The sequence below is a fragment of the Macrotis lagotis genome, chromosome 1 (genome assembly GCF_037893015.1).
Source record: "Macrotis lagotis isolate mMagLag1 chromosome 1, bilby.v1.9.chrom.fasta, whole genome shotgun sequence".
In the NCBI taxonomy this organism is placed as follows: domain Eukaryota; kingdom Metazoa; phylum Chordata; class Mammalia; order Peramelemorphia; family Peramelidae; genus Macrotis; species Macrotis lagotis.
This window is the reverse complement of record NC_133658.1, coordinates 704,126,470-704,146,065: the sequence shown is the minus strand read 5'-3', so window position 1 is coordinate 704,146,065 and position 19,596 is coordinate 704,126,470. Positions and strand designations below refer to the sequence as shown.

Sequence of the window (19,596 nt, the reverse complement as noted above, 5' to 3'; positions counted from 1 at the left end):
TTTTTGGCTGAAAGGACAAAATCAACAGGCTTACCTGGCCACACTGACTGCAAATGATCTCACCATTGGTTTGATAGTCTGCAAATTTCTTTTGTAGTGATTTATTTTCTCTTACAATGTAGAGTTTCCTAAAATTTGACAAGGAATATCAATTAAGTCCTTTTGTATTTGCTAAGTTGGAATTGGAATTAGAATTTTGTCCTGTGAAACCAAGTATCAGGTTATACTGAATATCCCAGTCACTGGACTTCAATCAAGAAACACAACTTCATTTTCCAATATTTACTTAAGTCCTTCTGAATATTTCAAATGGCTATTTTTTCCCATTTTGCTAAAAAGCACCCCCTCCAATCTTAAAAACACTGCCCAAATTTCCTGAATGTTTTCTTTGACCAGTTTTGATGCTCATTTCCCTATCTGCAATCTATTCACACATACACTGGCCTTGAACTAGCTTCATGGCTGTGAATAACCATTTAACTTCTCTTGCCTCATGTTTAAACTGATGTGTTACACTGGGAAATCATGGTAGTAGCTGACATTCACAAAGCACTTTTGGTAGGTATGTCTGAGAGGGAGCCCATCCTAAATTTAAGGTCACTCTCTTGTTTGATGGAAAAGTAGCTTTTCATTTCCCAACTTCTGATAGTGGAAGCTCTAAGGACCTAGTTTCCAAGATTCTATCTTGGGAGGTATGGTTCTCCCCAGACCTCCCCATGAATGCTTGTACAGTAAGCATATTTAGAGAAATATTAATGAATGTGTATGTTAACCTAATTATCTAATTCTATTTTGTTCTGGAGGTTAAAGTTTGTACCTTATTTGGACAAACTTGGAAGGTGAACACATATTTAATTTATGTATTATATTTCATGGAGGTCCTCAATTCTTAATAACAAACATTAGATGCTTTGGGCAGTCATCATGTCTGCAACTTTCAAAGACACTGAACTTGATTTAGAGTAGGGGTGAGAGCCTTTTTTTTCTGGCAAGGACTTTTTAGATATTTATAAATCATTCATGGACCATACAAAATTATCAACTTAAAAATTTAGCCTGCTATATTTGGTCAAACATTTAATTGATTCATCCCTAAAAAGTGCCTAGATTTTTTTTTTTTTTGAATTTCAAGTCCTACTTGCTTTTTTGCCTTAGCAGTACCAGACCAAATGATTTCAAGGGCCTTATTTGGCTCCTGATTTAGCTTAAAGACTAGATGATCACTTGTTGGATAACCAAAAAAAAAATCTTCTTTGACTATTTCACTGTTCAAATGATTAGATGAAATTAAGATCACAACTAATGTAACATCTAACATAGTTCTGAAAAAAACAGGCAGAGATGTCGTAGGGCTATGATAATCTAGGATGATAACCCAGACTTTGGGGGGGGTGAGTATCATTGCATTGCTGTAATGACTGGCAGAGTTAAGTTCTATGTCAGTGTGAAGGGGGTAATTTTTCTTTTATCAGAAAAATTCATTCTCTAAAAGGTTGTTTTAGAATTTTGAGAAGGGTGTGAGAACAGAAAATAGAAGATCTTGCAATCAGTATATGTTGAATGAATTTTAAAAGTACCTACAATTAAAACTATAATACACCCTTTAAGAAAAACCTTAAATGTTAATTGAGAGCTTACTTAAATTCCTGTGTCATGTTGACATGATGCATATTCTCAATTACTTGGATGTTTTCTCCAGAACAAGCCAGCACACTACAATTTTTACAGAAGAAGGTTATTAATGATGGATTATCCTTGAATTGCTTTGCAAGACTTTTCTTAGTCTTCATTTTCTTTTCCATTATACTTTGCATTTGTAGCTCCAAAATCTGCACCAAAAAATAGAATTGAAAGTTGGATTTTTAATACCAGAATACTTTAAAACCTCTAGATTTTGGGTCACTTGGATATCATGAAAATATTGATATCTCTGTTGCTCTGACTGTAAGCTTTATATTTTAAAAACATATTAAATAGAGAACATAAACACATGGTTTTTGTGTCTCAGTATAATAATGTTCTGCACAGGGTAGATCTTTCCTGAATATTGTTAAAGTTGGTAAATTTGTGGCAAATTACAAGGAATGCTTACATGAGATGATGGATGTAAAATACTTGCAAACCTTATAGTGATATGTAAATAATAGTTATTATTAGCCTCTAGTATCCAAGCCTCCAGTCAGATTACATTCCCTGAGGCTTTTATGGCAATTCTGCAAGACTTTAGACAACAATACAGAAATGTGTTGGTAAATATTTAACAACTGGGCCCTCTGGGGGGGAAATGTATATATACACTTTTCTAAGTTAAATTCCTATTGTTAACATTTTTACAGTCTAGACCACCAATGATATCACAAATCAAATCCTGACTTGTATCAATTGTCAATTTCTGAAGTGTAAACATTTATCCTTAAATTTAACAATCAGCTCTCATAAGTGGTTGAAGCCTGTTCTACTATATCCTTGCCAATAACTCAAAGTAAAACTAAATAGGTCTAAACCAGCTAGACATAATAAGAGGATGATTGGTCTAGGAGTCAGGAAGTCAATAAGCATGCACTTTCTAAACATCTAATAATAGGCATCATGGTGATACAAAGACAAAAATGGAAAAGTCCCTGACTTAGCAGGATTCTGTTACATTAGGGGAAATTCTGTGTTCTGTCTGCCTCTCTCTCTCTCTCTCTCTCTCTCTCTCTCTCTCTCTCAGACATAGAAAATAAGGGGAAGTTAGGTGGCGCAGTAGATAGAGCCCTGGAGTCAGGAGAACCTGAGTTCAAATTTGACCTCACTTAATAATTACCCAGCTGTGTGACCTTGGGCAAATCACTTAACCCCATTGCCTTGCCCCCCCCCAACTGATTTTCTAAGACACAGAAAATAACAATTTAAGGGAGGGCTCTAGTAGTAGAGGAAGATAAGAATTCTAAGTGGTGGAAGTGGGTTAAAGTATATTTAGGCTTGGGAGACAGATCTGAGTTCTAGTCCCAGTTATAGTAGCCAGACTACTTAATAAAGGTACAGATTCAGCAAATTTCTGAAACTTTCTAAGCCTTTGCTTTCCCATCTGTGAAATGGAGCAGATCATAATGACTTTTTAACTGCTATCTAGTCCTAACATTTTAGGAGAATTAATATACTGGTTCATTATCTATTTTTAAGGACTAGCCATCAAAAATATTAATCCTAGACTGGGTTTTTCTTTGTCTCATGCTCCTGGGAGTAGTTCTCTCTGTAAATGAAAATCAATTTTAATGTTAGCTCAAAGAAAATTAAGAAGGTGTGATATTTAAAAAAGAAGCATAATTTCTGAAAATAATAACTAAATTCATCTGGAGGAATAAAAGGTCAAGACTATCAAGGAAATTAATGAAAAAGATGCAAAGGAAGGTAGCTTAGCTATAACAGATCTAAAACTATAATATAAAGTGGCAGTCATCAAAAACTGACTGGTACTGGCTAAGGATCAATGGAATAGATTAGTTACAAAAAAGATAGTAAATGACTATATCTTTGTTTTTTTATTTGATACTATTTGACAAAAACTGCTGGAAAAACTGGAAAATAATATGGCACAAACTAGGCATAGGCCAACACTTCACACCCTATACTAAGACAAGGAAGAAATGGGTACAAGACTTAGATATAAAGAGTGATATCATAAGCCTCACTTAGGAGAACAAGAAATACTCTATCTTTAGATCTATGGAGAGGGGAGAAGTTTATAACCAAAGAAGAGATAGAAAACATCGTAAATTGCAAAATAGATAATTTCTGCTATATCAAATTTAAAAAGGTTTTGCAACCAAGATTAGAAGAAATGCAGATAGCTGGAAAACAATTTTTCATAGTTAGTATTTGCTGATAAAAGAATCGTTTCTAAAATATATAGAGAACTGAGTCAAATTTAGAAGACAGTCATTTGTCAATTGATAAATGATCAAAAGATATCTATAGTCATATGAAAAAATGCTCCAAATCATTACTAATTAGAGAAATGCAAATTAAAGTAACTTTGAGGTACTACCTCACACCTATCAGATTGGCCAAAATGACAAAGTAAAATGATCAGTGTTGGGGAGGATGTCGGAATACACTGTTGGTGGAGTTGTGAACTAATCCAACCTTGATGAATGTGATGGGACACTATTGTTCTGTAAGAAATCATGAGAGACAGGACTTCAGAATAGCCTCGAAAGACTTGCATGCATTGATGTTGAGTGAGATGAGCAGAACCAGAAGAACATTGTACATATTAACATTGGGCGATGATTAGCTCTGATGGACTTGTTCATTTTAGCAGTACAATAATCAAAGACAATTCTAAAAGACTTGTGATGGAAAATACCACTCATATCCAGAGAAGGAACTGTGGAGTTTAAATGCAGACCAAACTTTAAAATCTTCAATTTTTAAAAGTTGTCTAAGGTATTACACTTTTCTTTTCCCTCCCTCTCTAATGATTTTTTCTGTTTCGATTCATTCTTTTTTCACAACATGATTAATATGGAACTATGTTTAGCATGGTTATATATGTATAGCCTGATTAGACTGCTTTCTGTCAGGGGAAGGAGGGAGGGAAGGAGGAAAAATGTAAAACTAAAAACCTTTCAAAAAATTGATTGTTAAAAACTACTGTTGCATGTAGTTGGAAAAACATATAAAGAAAATATTAAAAAAAATTAAAAAAGACAACCTAGGGGCAGCTAGGTGGCGCAGTGGATAAAGCACTGGCCCTGGAGTCAGGAGTACCTGGGTTCAAATCCAGTCTCAGACACTTAATAATGACCTAGCTGTGTGGCCTTGGGCAAGCCACTTAACCCCATTTGCCTTGCAAAAGCCTTAAAAAAAAAAAGACAACCTATTCTGATAGTGAAGCATGGGGGGGGGGGGGGAGAAATGCTTGTTCTAAGAGAAGGAAAATTATGCTTATATATCCCTAACAGACAAATAATTAGTAACATTTGTATTCTTGAGGCATAACCTATCCATTGGAAGCTTTCTACTCATTTTCTATAATAGTCAAGTGACTGTTAACAAGGGATTTTTTTAAATAAAATGATTCAATTCATAAACACCATTCCTACAAAGCACTGAAGAAAAAAGACAAAAACAGAAGAGAACAGGGGCGGCTAGGTGGTGTAGTGGATAAAGCACCAGCCCTGGAGTCAGGAGTACCTGGGTTCAAATCTGGTCTCAGACACTTAATAATTACCTAGCTGTGTGGCCTTGGGCAAGCCACTTAACCCCATTTGCCTTGAAAAAACCTAAAAAAAACCCAACCCAAACAAACAAACAAACAAACAAAAAAAAAAACAGAACAGAACAGACCCTACCTTTGCAGGGTTTTCTAGGAAAATACAGGAGTATACAAATTAGCAATTATGGGATTATATGAGGAGGGACATTAACTAGGAGACTTGAGGAAAACTTGAGAATTTTTAGGTTTTGTTTTCAGGTTTGTTTTTTTTTGCAAGGCAAACGGGGTTAAGTGACTTGCCTAAGGCCACACAGCTCACCCAGGTACTCCTGACTCCAAGGCTGGTGCTTTATCCACTGGGCCACCTAGTCGCCCCTTGAGGATTTTTTAAGAGATGAATCTTGAAGCAAGATAAAAATTCTAAAAGACTAGGCTGACAAAGAAGTACTTTTTAGATCTAGGGAATAGCCAACAGAAATGAAAAGAAGGGATAGAGTGAGTGTGCAGAACAGCTATAAGGGATAGAGTGAGTGTGCAGAACAGCTATTATCTAGTTTTTTTCAACAAAGAATATATGAAGAGGAGTCATGAAGAACCTTAATGGCCCAAAACTGAAGTTTTTTAATATCTCAGAGGATAGTTTGCTTATGAAGGCTTTTGACCAGGGAAGTGAGATGGTCAGACTTGTGATCAACAAAGGTAATTTTGGCAATGAGGTGAGGGAGTTGAGATTTGAAGCACTGGATATTTTATTAGAGAAGAGATAAAGACAAGAGATGTTGAGGCAGAATCAACAGGATTTGGCAATTGATTCACTCAAACAGTATGAAACAGAGGGAAGAGTCAAGTATTGCTCAGAAATAATCTATTTAGGAGAGCAGAAGATAATCAAGTCCTCAGTTGAAATAGGGAAATTTGGAGGTTTGGGGAGAATGATCATAAATTCTACTGCATGCTTTGTTAACATCTTAAAATCAACATGTCTTCAGGATAATTTACAAACATTCTTGATAAACCTCTAAACCTTCCTAGATCTAGAAATTTGCCAATGAAAAAGAAGGATAGATTTAAGACAGTTAGGAAAGTGGTAAAGTCAAATGAAGATTTTTTTTTTTTTAAGGATGGAAGGAAGTTTGAGCATATTTTTGGAAAGGATTCAATAGATAAAGGCTGAAGAGAAAAGAGAAGGAGTAATAAGAGCAAGGGAAAGAAAAGAGACACAATAGCATGAGTAGAGTAGTTAGTTTTGGTTAATTGATAATCCTCTTCTCTTCAAATTATCTGTATTATTTTTATAATATTTATAATTATTTATCTGGGTACATGTTGAAACTTCTCAGAAAAAGTTTAAGTTTCTTGAGCATAGATATTGTTGAGGTGACTGGAACATAGTAAGCCCTTAATAAATGTTTGTTGAATTGAACTGAATTGGCAAGGAATTAATTGGCCATGGGGAGTTCAATTTTCTGACATTAAATTATGTCTCCTCAGTGTAACTCCTCTTGGTGTGTTAAGTCCTGAGTATTTGTCATCTTTTGCCTTCATTGCTGTATGAAAGCACATGATTCCAGAGGAAAACTGAATCCACAGATGGAAGGGATTTTATAATGTATTGTTAAAATTGGGTATTTGCTTTTGGATTATTTCTATATGTGCCAAAGTTCCTATGATGGCCACAGTGTTGTGAGTTGACTATGCTGAACATATTATTTATGACTTATTTCATTTCATTGGACACTTATTTTTAGGGCAAGTATCACTTCTTTGATGGAGCCTTCACTGATTCATCTACCTAGCAATACCTTCATTTTGAATACTCATGTACTTTCCACCTCTTTAATGTACATTTCTTTTCCATATTATAAAGAATTGAGTTGAATACATGTCTATTATTATGGTCTATGCTAGACCATAAGTTCTCTGAAGGTATTAATCATGTTTTATTCTTCCTTGTATTCTCTTACAGTATCAGATAGATAAGTTAAATAAAAATAAAGAGAAACATATTTCATATGTGTGTATGTGTATAAAGTATTATATAGAGAATGTACCCAATATATTTGTTGTTTATTTTTGTTTTGTGGGTTGACTTGCCCAAGGTCATACAGCTTGGTGTTATTAAGTGTCTGAGGTCATATTTGAACTCAGGTCTTCCTGACTCCAGGGCCAGTGCTCTATCCACTGCATCACATAGCTGCCCCCAACTCAATATATTTGTTAAACAGAACTGGATTACAGAGAAATTCTGAGTATGTATTGATAACACACAATGGTAACAACTGTGAAATATATGGATCTTGGACCCATATTTTCAGTCAGTTAATCAACAACCATTTATTAAGGTCCTCCATAATGTTGGGCACTATGCTAAACTCTGGGATTACAAAGAAAGCTAAGAAACAATCCCTGCTCTCTAGGAGGTTATAGTCATATTCTAATGAGGAAATCTTGCCTTTCAAATCGGCTTTTTTAAATCAAATTGCTGTATAAGTCCTTCTTTTCAGTCATGTTGTGATATTGATTAGTGCTTATGGAATTCTGCTAAATGTCATTCTATCTACCCAAGCATTATTTTTCTGTATAGCTCAGGATATGTATTACATATATGGATGCATACATTACTACTATATCATGCTTGGGGGGCTATGGATGACAAAAATTAAATTTTATATGACTGTAGAGGACAAAAAGGAAAAAAACTCCAAATCAAAACCATATGCACATCACAAGCCTTTAGGTCATGGACTTAATCAATCAATTATAAACACCTTTTATATATATATATGGCAACATAATATGAAGAACTGAAGTATTATGTTTGCTAGGATGTTAGCTAGGCTAGTGATACTAGAAGTGAATATCAAGACATCTGCAGTTCAATGACCTGAACAGAGGAGGCATTCCAGCATAGCACCATGTTCATGTGGGTGCTTACAAAGGACTAGGTGATAAAACACCCACAGTAGGCAGAAGAAACATTTTAGGAGTACACAAAGACTATGTAAGATTTACATAAGAACTGAAAGAACAGTCTAGAAATATTACAAAGCTCAGAAAAAATGAGAACAAAAGGACAATAAACATTGTGATGATGAAGATGATGATGATGATGAGCATTTTTGCAATCAGATTATAAAGAGGAAGGTGCTGGATGAATTACAGAGAAAAAGGTAAATAGGTTTGGTTTAGGAAGTTTAAAGTCAGGAACAGAGTGGACTGATTGCTTCAGAGAAACCAAAAGAATGCTGAATTGATTCTGTGTCAGCTGTATAGACTAAAGCTTGGTCTAGGGAAGGCCTGGAGAATCTGAGTTTGAATTAGAAGTTGCTACCCTGGAGTTAACTTGAATAACTCACATGTTTAGGCAGGACTTTTCATTTTTCATTAAGAATCCAGTTTGTTAATTGCCAATGGAGTGGATTAAAAAGTCCATGAAGATAGGGGTCATCTTTTATCCAAATTTTTATTTTTTCTAACATCTAACATATCATCCTACATACAGCAGAAATTTAATAATTATTTTTCAAATGTCAGGACATGTTGACTGAAATAATAATTTCCCAATGACATTATTATTAGTCCTAGGGGTAGCTTAGCATGGTAGGGGATAGAGAATTGGGTTTGCAATCGGGAAGACTCATATTCATGAATTCAAATCTGGCTTCAGACACTTAGTAGCTGTGGTTAAATCATATAAGCCTATTTGCCTCAGTTCTTCATTTGTAAAATGAGCTGGAGAGGGAAATGGCAAACTACTCCAGTATCTTTGCCAAGAAAATCTCAAAATGGGGTCAAGTAGAGGCAGACACAAATGAATAACAATTGTCAGTTCACAGATATTTAGTTTGTTTCTGATCTAACTTTGGAAACTTAAAAGTTTCAAAGATAAGGTAGCATGTTATAGGGTAACACTGGATTTGGCATTAGAAGACCTGGGTTCATATCCTAATTTAGCTAGGTATGGATTCAGTTCAACAATTTATAAAATAAGGGGGTTGAAATAAAGTAACTCTTAGGCCCATTACATTTCTAAATCATAACACTGTGTGACCCTGGGTAAGTGTCTTAAACTCTTAGTGATCTAAGCAACTATCTATTACTCAAGTTGCAAAGAAAGTGTAGACCTTTACTGCAAAAGGGAGTTTCTACATCAGGAATTCCTAGCATTAATGGATAGAGATCCAGGCCTAGTCCTATGATCCTATGGTATTTAGAAGGGACATTAATCTGATTTAGTGGATTTGGACCAAATTAAAAAAAAAGAAAGAAATTATTCAGGATAGAACCAGATTCCATGTGTTTACAAAAAAACAAAAACACCCACATCTTTCCCTAAATTCTTCTTCAATAGTACATCTATCCTTCATTTTATTATTACTTATACCTTAAATTATATGTTGGATTATAGAGATACTGTCATTGCCCATGTGGGAAGGTTCACTATACTACAACAAACAGTAGCAGAACTGGTGAGTGACATGAGTCTCCCTGGGTCAGGATTAACATCAACTAATGCTGACAAGGCCCATCATTGGCACAATCTGACCTATAACATTCATTTGAGATTTCTTGCATCCTACAGAATTTAAAAATATTATTTCTAATGTGGATTTGAACTCAGGAAGTCACTATCTCCAGTGGAAATATAGCTTTCCTCCTCTATGCATAGAGATAGGTATCACAATTGCATGTGAACAATTTTTTCTTTTTGTTTTCTTGTTTGTGACTGGTTCTTCTTACCTCACACAGACCACTAAGGGATCCAACTCTACTCACTAATGAGTGACTCGGAATTTCTGACCTGATCTGTTTTTGACCCAGGCTGGTTTTAACATTCCCTAGATGGCCTGGTGGCCACAACTCCCAGGCAAATATCAAACTGATGTGACATATTGTGTACACATTCAACTGGCTGAACCTATTAGAGTTTAGAACTCCAGAGTCCAACGATCCAACAATCACCTCAGACTCTCTTTTAAAATGTAAAAGATGTTGACAAAAAGATTCCTGAAGGCACAGATGTGACTAGGGGTCCCTAGCCCTGGGATTCTATGATGCTCAATGGAAACTAAATGCAAAGTAAAGATGGCTTCTAGTAATACCTTATAAGCATACTCCTCTGGCTTCATATTTTGAACCCGGTCAATAGCTTTATGCATCATCTTCTCACGATACAAATTAACACTTTCACGTTCAACAACTCCCGAGCTACCACCTGCCACCAATACATAGGTGCTTTCATCAGCACGAGCTCGACCCCGGGCCTAAAAAAAAAATCAAAGAAATAATTATTTATGAAAAATCCTGACTCTAGCTACCTCCCTTTAAAACAAAATATAGGATGATACTATTCTTTGCCTCATGATCATTATGCTGGAAGCATAATATTGCAATAAAGTCAATAGAAGCAGACTATTGCATGTATTCCACAACCAATCTAACCACCATTAGGTACCTGTGTGCAGAGCACTGAGTTAGGGGAGACCTAAAAAGTAAATAAGACAATTTCTAGTAGCAAGTTATGACACCTGTTCAAACAACTAGAATATTAAATATTTCTCATCTAACAAGTCTTCATACATCCCATTATTTGCTCCTTTGAATTCACATTTATTTCAAAATGCCACCAACACAAAATACAATGAAACTGGTTTCTTTAGGGTACTTACAGTATTTTCTTAGCAATTTTAAACTTTTATATTTTATTTTTATACATTTTTTGGTACTTTATATTTTTAATTTCTAAACTGATTTTGTTATAGTTTATTTCATCTGTAGATTGGTAGATTCTCTTTTTGTCAGGTCTAGCCTTATTGAAAATGCTGGTATTAAATAGTTTTATTTATGTAAAATTGAACAAAAAGGAAGAAGAGGGTCTATGCAATACGTGAAAAATATTTGGAGGTTTTAGAGTAACAACAAATGGTGGAGCTGTGAACTGATCCAACTTTCTGGAGAGCAATCTGGAATTATGCCCAAGAGGCAATAAAAATGTGTAAACCCTTTGATCCAGCAATACCTCTACTGGGCCTGTACCTGAAGAGATCATGAAAAAGGGTAAAAAAAACATCACTTGTAGAAAAATATTCATAGCAGCCCTGTTTGTGATGGCAAAGAATCAGAAATCGAGGGGATATCCATCAATTGGGGAATGGCTGAACAAATTATGGTATATGTATGTTATGAACACTATTGTTCTATTAGAAACCAGGAGGGATGGGAATTCAGAGAAGCCTGGAAGGACTTGCATGAATTGATGCTGAGTGAGATGAGCAGAACCAGAAGAACACTGTACACCCTAACAGCAACATGGGGGTGATGAGCAACCTTAATGGACTTACTCATTTTATCAGTGCAACAATCAGGGATAATTTTGAGGTATCTACAATGGAGAATACCATCTGTATCCAAAAAGGGAATTATGGAGTTTGAACAAATACCAAAGACTATTACCTTTAATTTTTTTAAAAAGGTATATTATTATGTAATTTTGCTATCTCTTATATTTTATTTTTTCCTTAAGGATATGATTTCTTTCTCAACACATTCAATTTTTATCAATGTATAGCATGGAAGTGATGAAAAGACTATCAGACTGCCTTCTGTGTGGGGTGGGGGTGGGGGTGGGGGTGGGAATCAAAATTTGAGGGGAAAATTGTAAAATTCAAAAAACAATAAAAAATTCTTTTAAAAAAGAGTACCAACAAAAAAGCACAATTTAGCAGGAATGGCGTATATGGCCACCTTATCTCCACAGGTTTTTTCATAAAAGTTAAAATTTAATATCCACTCAAATAAAATACTCTCTTTTGTCTAACATTTTGGTCTTCTTACAATATAAGAGAAAACTGAATAAGAATTGAAAGGATTCTGTAATGAATATATAGAAACCAAGTCTAAGTTATGTTTTAGGTTAGAAGTCTTCCAAAGTTCTAGAAAATCCTGAAGGCTGAGTCAATGCCATGAATATAGTGCAGGCATCCTAAGAATGAAATGGCCTATATCTACCTCTGCAAAAGCATAAAGTAAAGTTTCAGTAAACAGAGACAAAAAAGATTCAAGTATTACATGCTGGAAAACTGGGCTGAAGCTTTTAATATGGTAACTATATTAATTAAGTAAAAAATAAAACTGTGTAAGTTTATGCTTCCTCTTTTACTAGTATAATAAAATAAAACAAATTTTGAATTCATTATCCTAGAGGATCTCATGAGTTCCCAACTGTTCAATGATCAACTCTAAGCAGCTAGATCTTGGATCCATATATCCAAACCCAATCTTTATCTTAAGCTCTAGTCTTACATCAGTAACTTTCTATTAGACATGGATATTTTAGAAGCCTTTCAAACTTAACATATCCCAAACAGAGCACATTATCTCTGTCCCAAAATCCTCCCTGATCTCCTCATAGTTTTATTTCTGTTGAGAACATCTCAATTTTTCCCATCCCCTCTCTCTCTGTCTCTGTCTGTCTGTCTGTCTGTCTCTCTCTCTCTCACACACACACACACACACAAACACACGCACACCCAACACTCCTATAAAGAACAGAGAAAGAGGACAGGAGAGGGACAGAGAGAGGGAAAGGAAAGAAAGAGACAGAGAGACACGGAGACACAGAGACAGAAAGAGACAGACAGAGAGAGGAGGTAGCCTAGTGTAAAGTGGCTAGGGAAGTGGTATCAAAGCTAAGAAGATTCAGGTTCAAGTGCCTCTCTAACACATACTACCAGGGTGGTCCTGGGCAAATCATTTAACCTTTTACCTCTCAGTACTCTGAGCTATTCTCTAAGACTCTAAGTTGTTGGAAACATGCCAACCTATACAGGCAAAGTATATTTCCTCATCTGGGAGTTCTTTAGACCAATTAAATCACAGGTCCAGTGGCAATACCCATCTCTATTAATCAAAGAAGACAGTTTTTGATATTAAATTATTGTCTGATTTGGGTTAAGACACTTTGTCTAGGCCTCAGGTTTTTATTTAGTGAAATGAAAATATCTATGAGAATCCTAAGGCCAATTTCAACTTTAATATTCTATTCTTCTATAAGTACTTTACACTATTTGAAGACAAATGGCAAAGTAAAACAGACAAAAAGAAAAAATGAATAGAGCATTAAAGAAATTAAAGTGGACTAAATATACCTGTAGCATGGCTATTTCGTTGGTGACGAGACCATAACGGATAACAATATTACATTCTTTTATATCCAGGCCTTCTTCAGCTACTGTGGTAGCAATAAGTAGGTTTATTTTCCCAGTTCGAAAATTATTAATTACTTCCTTTTGTTCATTCTGCAGAAAGAGTTCAGAAAGTTAATTTTATGTTGCTGAACATATTAAATGTTTTTCCATTGGAAGAGTTTTTATAAATTGAAGCTTGGTATAAATCAAATGGTGTCACTAGTTTTTGACTTTGAGCAAATTAATATCCAATTTTCATTTTGAGTATATATGACACATTAAAAAACATTTCCAACTTTTAGTCTGGAAATTGGAAAGCTATAATTTTAAGCTATGAAGATGAAATGGCGGGTAAACTGGAGGTGAAAAGGAAGTAACTTTGAATAGAAATATTAGATAATTATTTTTACAAATTGCAAATGATATTTTGCTTGGATTAACTTCAGAATTTTGTACTTTCAAAAGAACAGAATATATAGTGGCAAAATGTTGGTGCAAACCAGGTTTTCTTTGGTACTGCCACTTACATTTATATTCCCATAATTTTTGCAGGTTCCCTATGCCCTCATATGCTCACCATTCAACTTCCAAGGTAGGGCAAGACAATACCCTATCTAAGCCTTTCAGGATTATCTCCTGCTTTTATCCATAACTCGAATATACCAAAATCCTTTTGTTGTTGTTGTTGTTTTTTAGGTTTTTGCAAGGCAAATGGGGTTAAGTGGCTTGCCCAAGGCCACACAGCTAGGTAATTAAGTGTCTGAGGCCAGATTTGAACTTAGGTCCTCCTGACTCCAGGACTGGTGCTCTATCCACTGCGTCACCTAGTCGCCCCTACCAAAATCCTTTTAAATGATCCAAAGGAAATGCTGTCTTTTAGCTGGCAGTCAGTTTAATAAAATATTTCTGGAATAAATATTAAAAAATGATGAGAGCATATTCTATTTTTTTCTGGGGAAAAATTTTGAAATCCTTATAATCCCGAAGTAGAGGCAAAGAGGAAAGAGATAGTAAGAATGGCTCTTATTCATATTACATTTTTCAGTATATGGTGTTTTCAAACCTAAAATCCTTTAATATAAATTATTATCTGATTTTACAAATGAGGAAAATGAAGTCTCAGAGAGTTCTCATGACTTGCCCAAGAGCATGTCTAAAGTAAATGGTAGAGCTGGGGTTCCAAGCTAGGCTGTTTATTTCAGATTAAAGGCTCTGTGTGCCTTGACACTTCTAGGAATAGAAAAATCTACGTGCAACTGGTTGCTTTTCCTTTTGTTAAACACACTACTTTGGCTCCCAGAAGGCAGGGTGCCATTACACTTCTGTCCCTGTGTCTCCAGTGCCTGTCCCCGGCCATATTTCAAGAATAAAATTCAAAAAGAAAGTACAAAGAATTCATATAGATATACAATTATAATAGAGTCTTATTTCAGTTAATGTGATACCTGTGTCATGGGTTTAAATTCACTGCAATTTCCAGCCCCAATCAGATGGTGAGCTTTTACTCCTACTTCAGCGAATTTTTCAATGTCATTTATCCATTGAGAGAGAGCAAATGCACTTTGCCGAGTCTTGGTGAAGATTATTCCTCGGGCAATAGATCCATCAGTTTTGGTAAACTCTTCCATTATGGTGTTTCGTAATTTGGTCAGTTTTTCGTTTTCATGATCTGGAGTCATGGCCAGTTTTTTCAATTTTTTCTTATTTCCTTTAAGAAGCAATTAGTGAAAAAAAGTCAATGAATATACAAAAATATTAAAAAATCCCAAGATTTAGGGAACTTGACTACCCAAAGATTCAAAGTTGAGTTGATAAGACTCAGATGTGGCATAAAACCATCAAAACAGTCTTGCTAAAAACTGGTCAATTACAAAGCCCATACTACAGAAATTTCAGTCACATTATTAACAGGCTAAAAACCAAAGATTTCCCTATGTTAATTTTCTTCTGATTCTTTGAAAAATCCAGGATATACATGAATATGCAAAGAATTTGTGATCTTTTTTGGGGGGGGAATATGGAATTCCTGCAGCCTGCTTATGATTTAGTTTATAAATTACAGGAACTTTTCATGAAATAAAGGGGATAAATGAACTGCCAAGGGCTACAAAGCTAGTTAAGTGTTAGAAGCAAGATATAGTTCTATCTAAACTAATCAGAAGCAGGTTCTCTCCAAAGAGATAAGTAGTGTGAAGCAGGCTTGTAATGTAGTACAAATAGGTGGCCAAACAGAGAGTTCAAATCTAGCCTCAGACACTTACTGGCTGACTTGTTGGGCAAATCACTTAACCCTGTTTGCCTCAGTTTCCTCATCTGTAAAATGAGTTGGAGAAAGAAATAACAAACCACTGCAGTATCTTTGTCAAACCTGCAGCTAGGTGGCACAGTGGATAGTGCACCTGCCCTGGAGTCAGTAGGACCTGAGCTCAAATCCAGTTTCAGACACTTAATAATTTGCCTAGCTGTGTGACCTTGGGCAAGTCACTTAACCCCATTGCCTTAAATAAAAAAATTAAAAGTAAAAAAAAAGATGAGTCACAAACAGTCAGACATGACTGAAATGACTTTAACAACAACATATGGAATGTGTTTACTAGGTGCTAGACTATAAAGATAAAAAATGATACTAAAGGAAATATTATATAATAATAATAATAATATATACATATTCACAGATAATTATTATACAAGGTAGAATTTGGTAAAGGCAAAGAAGAGGTTCAAGCAAGGAAACAAAAGATTTTATGGAGGAAGAGGCATCTGAACTAAGAAAGATTTTGGTAGGCAGAGGTGCAATGTTCTTCAGGCATGGAGAAGCAGCTTGAATGATTGATTGTTCATAGTCAGGAAAGTAGAGTAAAAGATGGGAGAACAGGAAAAAAAGGTCTCTTAAGTTGAACTGGAAAATAAGATTGGAGCTATAACATTGGGGAATTTTTAAAAATAAATGTTAATTTTTAAATTTAATGTCTCTTCAAATTGGATATTTCTTCATAAATTCTGAAATATACCTGACTGGACTCCCTTCTTTAGCTTCTTCAACTGTAGATCACCTGTTCTTCAATAGAAGACATCAAATGAGGAAAGAAAACACCATTATCTCTTAAAGTATCTCATGCCACTTTTGGATTGTTTTCTAATTGTTAGGAAATTATTCTTTATATAAAATTTAATTCTACCTCTCTGCAATTCAAACAAAAATTGATTCTTACCATAAAATAAATCTAGAAGAAACATATCTGTTTCATCTAATTTCAATAGTTTCCCTTTATTGTCATCTTCCTCCTCCTCCTCTTCTTCCTCTTCACTATCATATTCTTGGGCTGCTACCTTCTTTTCCTTTTCATCATTATAGAAACTTTTGAGGTGGTGGTATGCATCAATCATTCGGATTGTGTCATTGATTTGTAGGGCTTCATTGTACTTCCTCAAATGCTCTGCACAAACACGTTCTTTCCGATTCCCTTCTTTTGCAGCTTTAAAGAAAAAAAATGACATAAAAGAAAATATTCCCTAGGGTCATGCTATACACATTCCTGTGTAAAATGCTACATCTTATCCAAATCTTCTCTTCTTAGAGGTCAATCCCCACCCCACTCCCGCCCGGGCCCCAATGCTGCTCCATATCTGATGTAACTAGTTGAAGGAGAGTATAAAGCACAAATGTGCATTAGTAAATCTTCTGATTCTGTAGCAGGCACGCCCTAAGGAAAGGGGTGGTATCAGGCACAGAATCTAAGGTAGTCATTATTCCCAGATAGTGCGTATTTTGCCAGTGGCTATAGGCACAAGGCACAACCTGAGAGTAAACACACACACACACACACACACACACACACACACACACACGCAACACCCATGAGCCCACTCTATTCATTTCTAACGAGGCCGGTGTGTCTGTAGAGCACACAGACAAACATGCACACCCAGTGGGCCTCAACACAATGACAACCCCATCTGCTGCCTTCTCCTGCTACTTTCACACTATAAAGCTCTACAACTAAGGCTTGTAAAAGGCTACCCTCACATATACAGAAAATGACTTTCCAACATATGGATGTATGTCTGTGTGAGTGCACACACATATACATATACAGGGCATAGATCTATAAATAAAATTCTGTTGTATGTGCGTGCACATATGTGTTTGTGTACACATGCACACACATACACAGCCTATATAATTCTGCTACAAGTGTATGTATCCATACATACTCACAGAGGCAGTCCTAGCTATGTCTATATCTATTTCTGCCTGTCTGTATCTGCCTCTCAGCTTCCATGCATGTATTGTGCATGTCTACATATATGTGGGTGGGTGCGAGCAGCAGGTGCCTCTGAATGGATGGAACTATTAGGCACTCTTTTCAGTGCCACTGCCCAGGCTTGCCATCTTCCTGCATTGATGATTCTGCTACCTTGTCTTTCCTCTTATGTGAACCCTCTGAACCCAGGAGACTATAACATGGCTGTTGCACTCCCCCAGAGACTCTGCTGCGAGGCAGGGTAGATCAGGGCAAGGGAAGCTGATTTTCTCACTGCCGCCACATACCGCTTGTGAGCCCTTGGTCAAGTCACAGCTCCCTAGGGCTCATTTCAACTTCTGAAAAATGAGTGGGGTAGACCAGATGATCTCAGTTATCATCCATTGAACATGGATTTGTAGGGACTGTTTAAGAATGAAGATACCCCAAACATGCCTACCATTTAACTGGTTGATGCCACTCCCAATCAAAAGAGAAACCCTCCCTGTCATTCCCAGGTTTTAGAATCCCCTGCTTGAAGCAGCTCAGCTATACTGCCTGCTTTTCTTCAACTAATACTGTGGAAAATGTGCTTGGTCTATTCATCTTTTTTTTTGTTTTGTTTTGTTTTTACAAGGCAATAGGGTTAAGTGACTTGCTGAAGGTCCCACTGCTAGATAATTATTAAGTGTCTGAGGTTAGATTTGAACTCGGTCCTCAAAGCTACCCCTCTATTTATCTTTTAATATTCACTTGTAATGTTTATCTTTTGGGGGAAGCATGATGAGACAGAGATAATGAAGAGGTCAAGATGCTGAAGAAATTGGTGATCAAATGTCAAGACATATTGGTCTTTATCCTGACATAAATTTTAGAAGATGAACATGAGTTTCTGAAACAGTAATACGATAAATCAAATGAAAAGGTACTGAATAAAAATGCAAATTACCTCTTTTTTCCTGATGAATGACCCATTGTTCATAGGTTTGTGTCCCAAAGTCAGATGTTGGATTCATTTGACAAAAGGTTTGAATGTTTGTCATTATTTCTAGAAGTTTCTCTCTAAATGGATTCTAAAAATAAAATAAGGAAAAAAGTATAACTTTTATATTGTGACTGACAGACCTTTGTTAAAATAATATCTATATTACCATGAACTTCAACAGAAATATTTGTTTATGAAAAGAAAAGGCTACATTCTGATGATCCAGAGTAGTAGTAAGTAGTAGTAGTAATAGTAGTAGTAGTAGTAGTGGTGGTGGTGGTGGTGGTAGTGGTAGTGGTAGTAGTAGCACCACCAGCAGTAATATAGTAGAAGTAGCAATAAAAAATAATAATGATAACAATTTAAAAATCTAGCATTTATATAGTGCCTACAATGTGCTAGGCATTATGCCAAGTAATTTATAATCAGTACCTCATTTTAGCCCCATGATAACTTTGTGAGGTAGATGCTGTCATTACTCCCATTTTGCAGTTGAGAAAAATGAGACAGACAGCAATTAAATGACTTGCCCGAGGTCACAAGCCTAGAAAGTGTCTGAGGCCAAATTTGAACTCAGATTTTCCTGACTCCAAATCCAGCTTTCTATATACTGTGCCAACTAGCTGTCCAATATATGTCTATATGTCCATGACCATATAAGTGCTCTTTCTCTTTTTCTCTCCCTCTTATCCTCTACTTTCCTTCCCTCTCTTCTTCCTCATTTCCCATTTTTCTGTGTGTGAACACAGTACCCAAATCAATGTATACTGCTCTTGTTGGAATTATAATAATTAGCAATCCAATAATTTCAGAGTAGAATTAATGAATGATAAATAACTTTCATATATGGTAAAAGAGTCTATAATTATATTTAAGGAAAACATTTCTCTTTGAAGAATTGCCCTCATTTTGTTTTTTTTACCAATTAGGTTGAAAATTAGTATAAAATCAAAAACAATTTTCAACTTCTTAAAATTC

General features: G+C 35.5%; 1 protein-coding gene across 3 annotated transcripts in view; it reads right to left on the bottom strand.

Moving 5' to 3' along the window:
- The window catches only part of IFIH1 (interferon induced with helicase C domain 1), a 118,772-nt gene that overhangs the window by 5,232 nt on the left and 93,944 nt on the right, over window positions 1-19,596 (bottom strand). For all 3 annotated transcript variants that reach the window (XM_074215841.1, XM_074215840.1, XM_074215842.1), the window contains 7 exons: window positions 18,583-18,706; window positions 16,602-16,865; window positions 14,835-15,097; window positions 13,351-13,500; window positions 10,306-10,467; window positions 1,639-1,829; window positions 35-128 (listed from right to left, as the gene is read on the bottom strand). In XM_074215841.1, coding sequence (XP_074071942.1) covers window positions 35-128; window positions 1,639-1,829; window positions 10,306-10,467; window positions 13,351-13,500; window positions 14,835-15,097; window positions 16,602-16,865; window positions 18,583-18,706 — 1,248 coding nt within the window. The remainder of the gene's footprint in view (window positions 1-34; window positions 129-1,638; window positions 1,830-10,305; window positions 10,468-13,350; window positions 13,501-14,834; window positions 15,098-16,601; window positions 16,866-18,582; window positions 18,707-19,596) is intronic.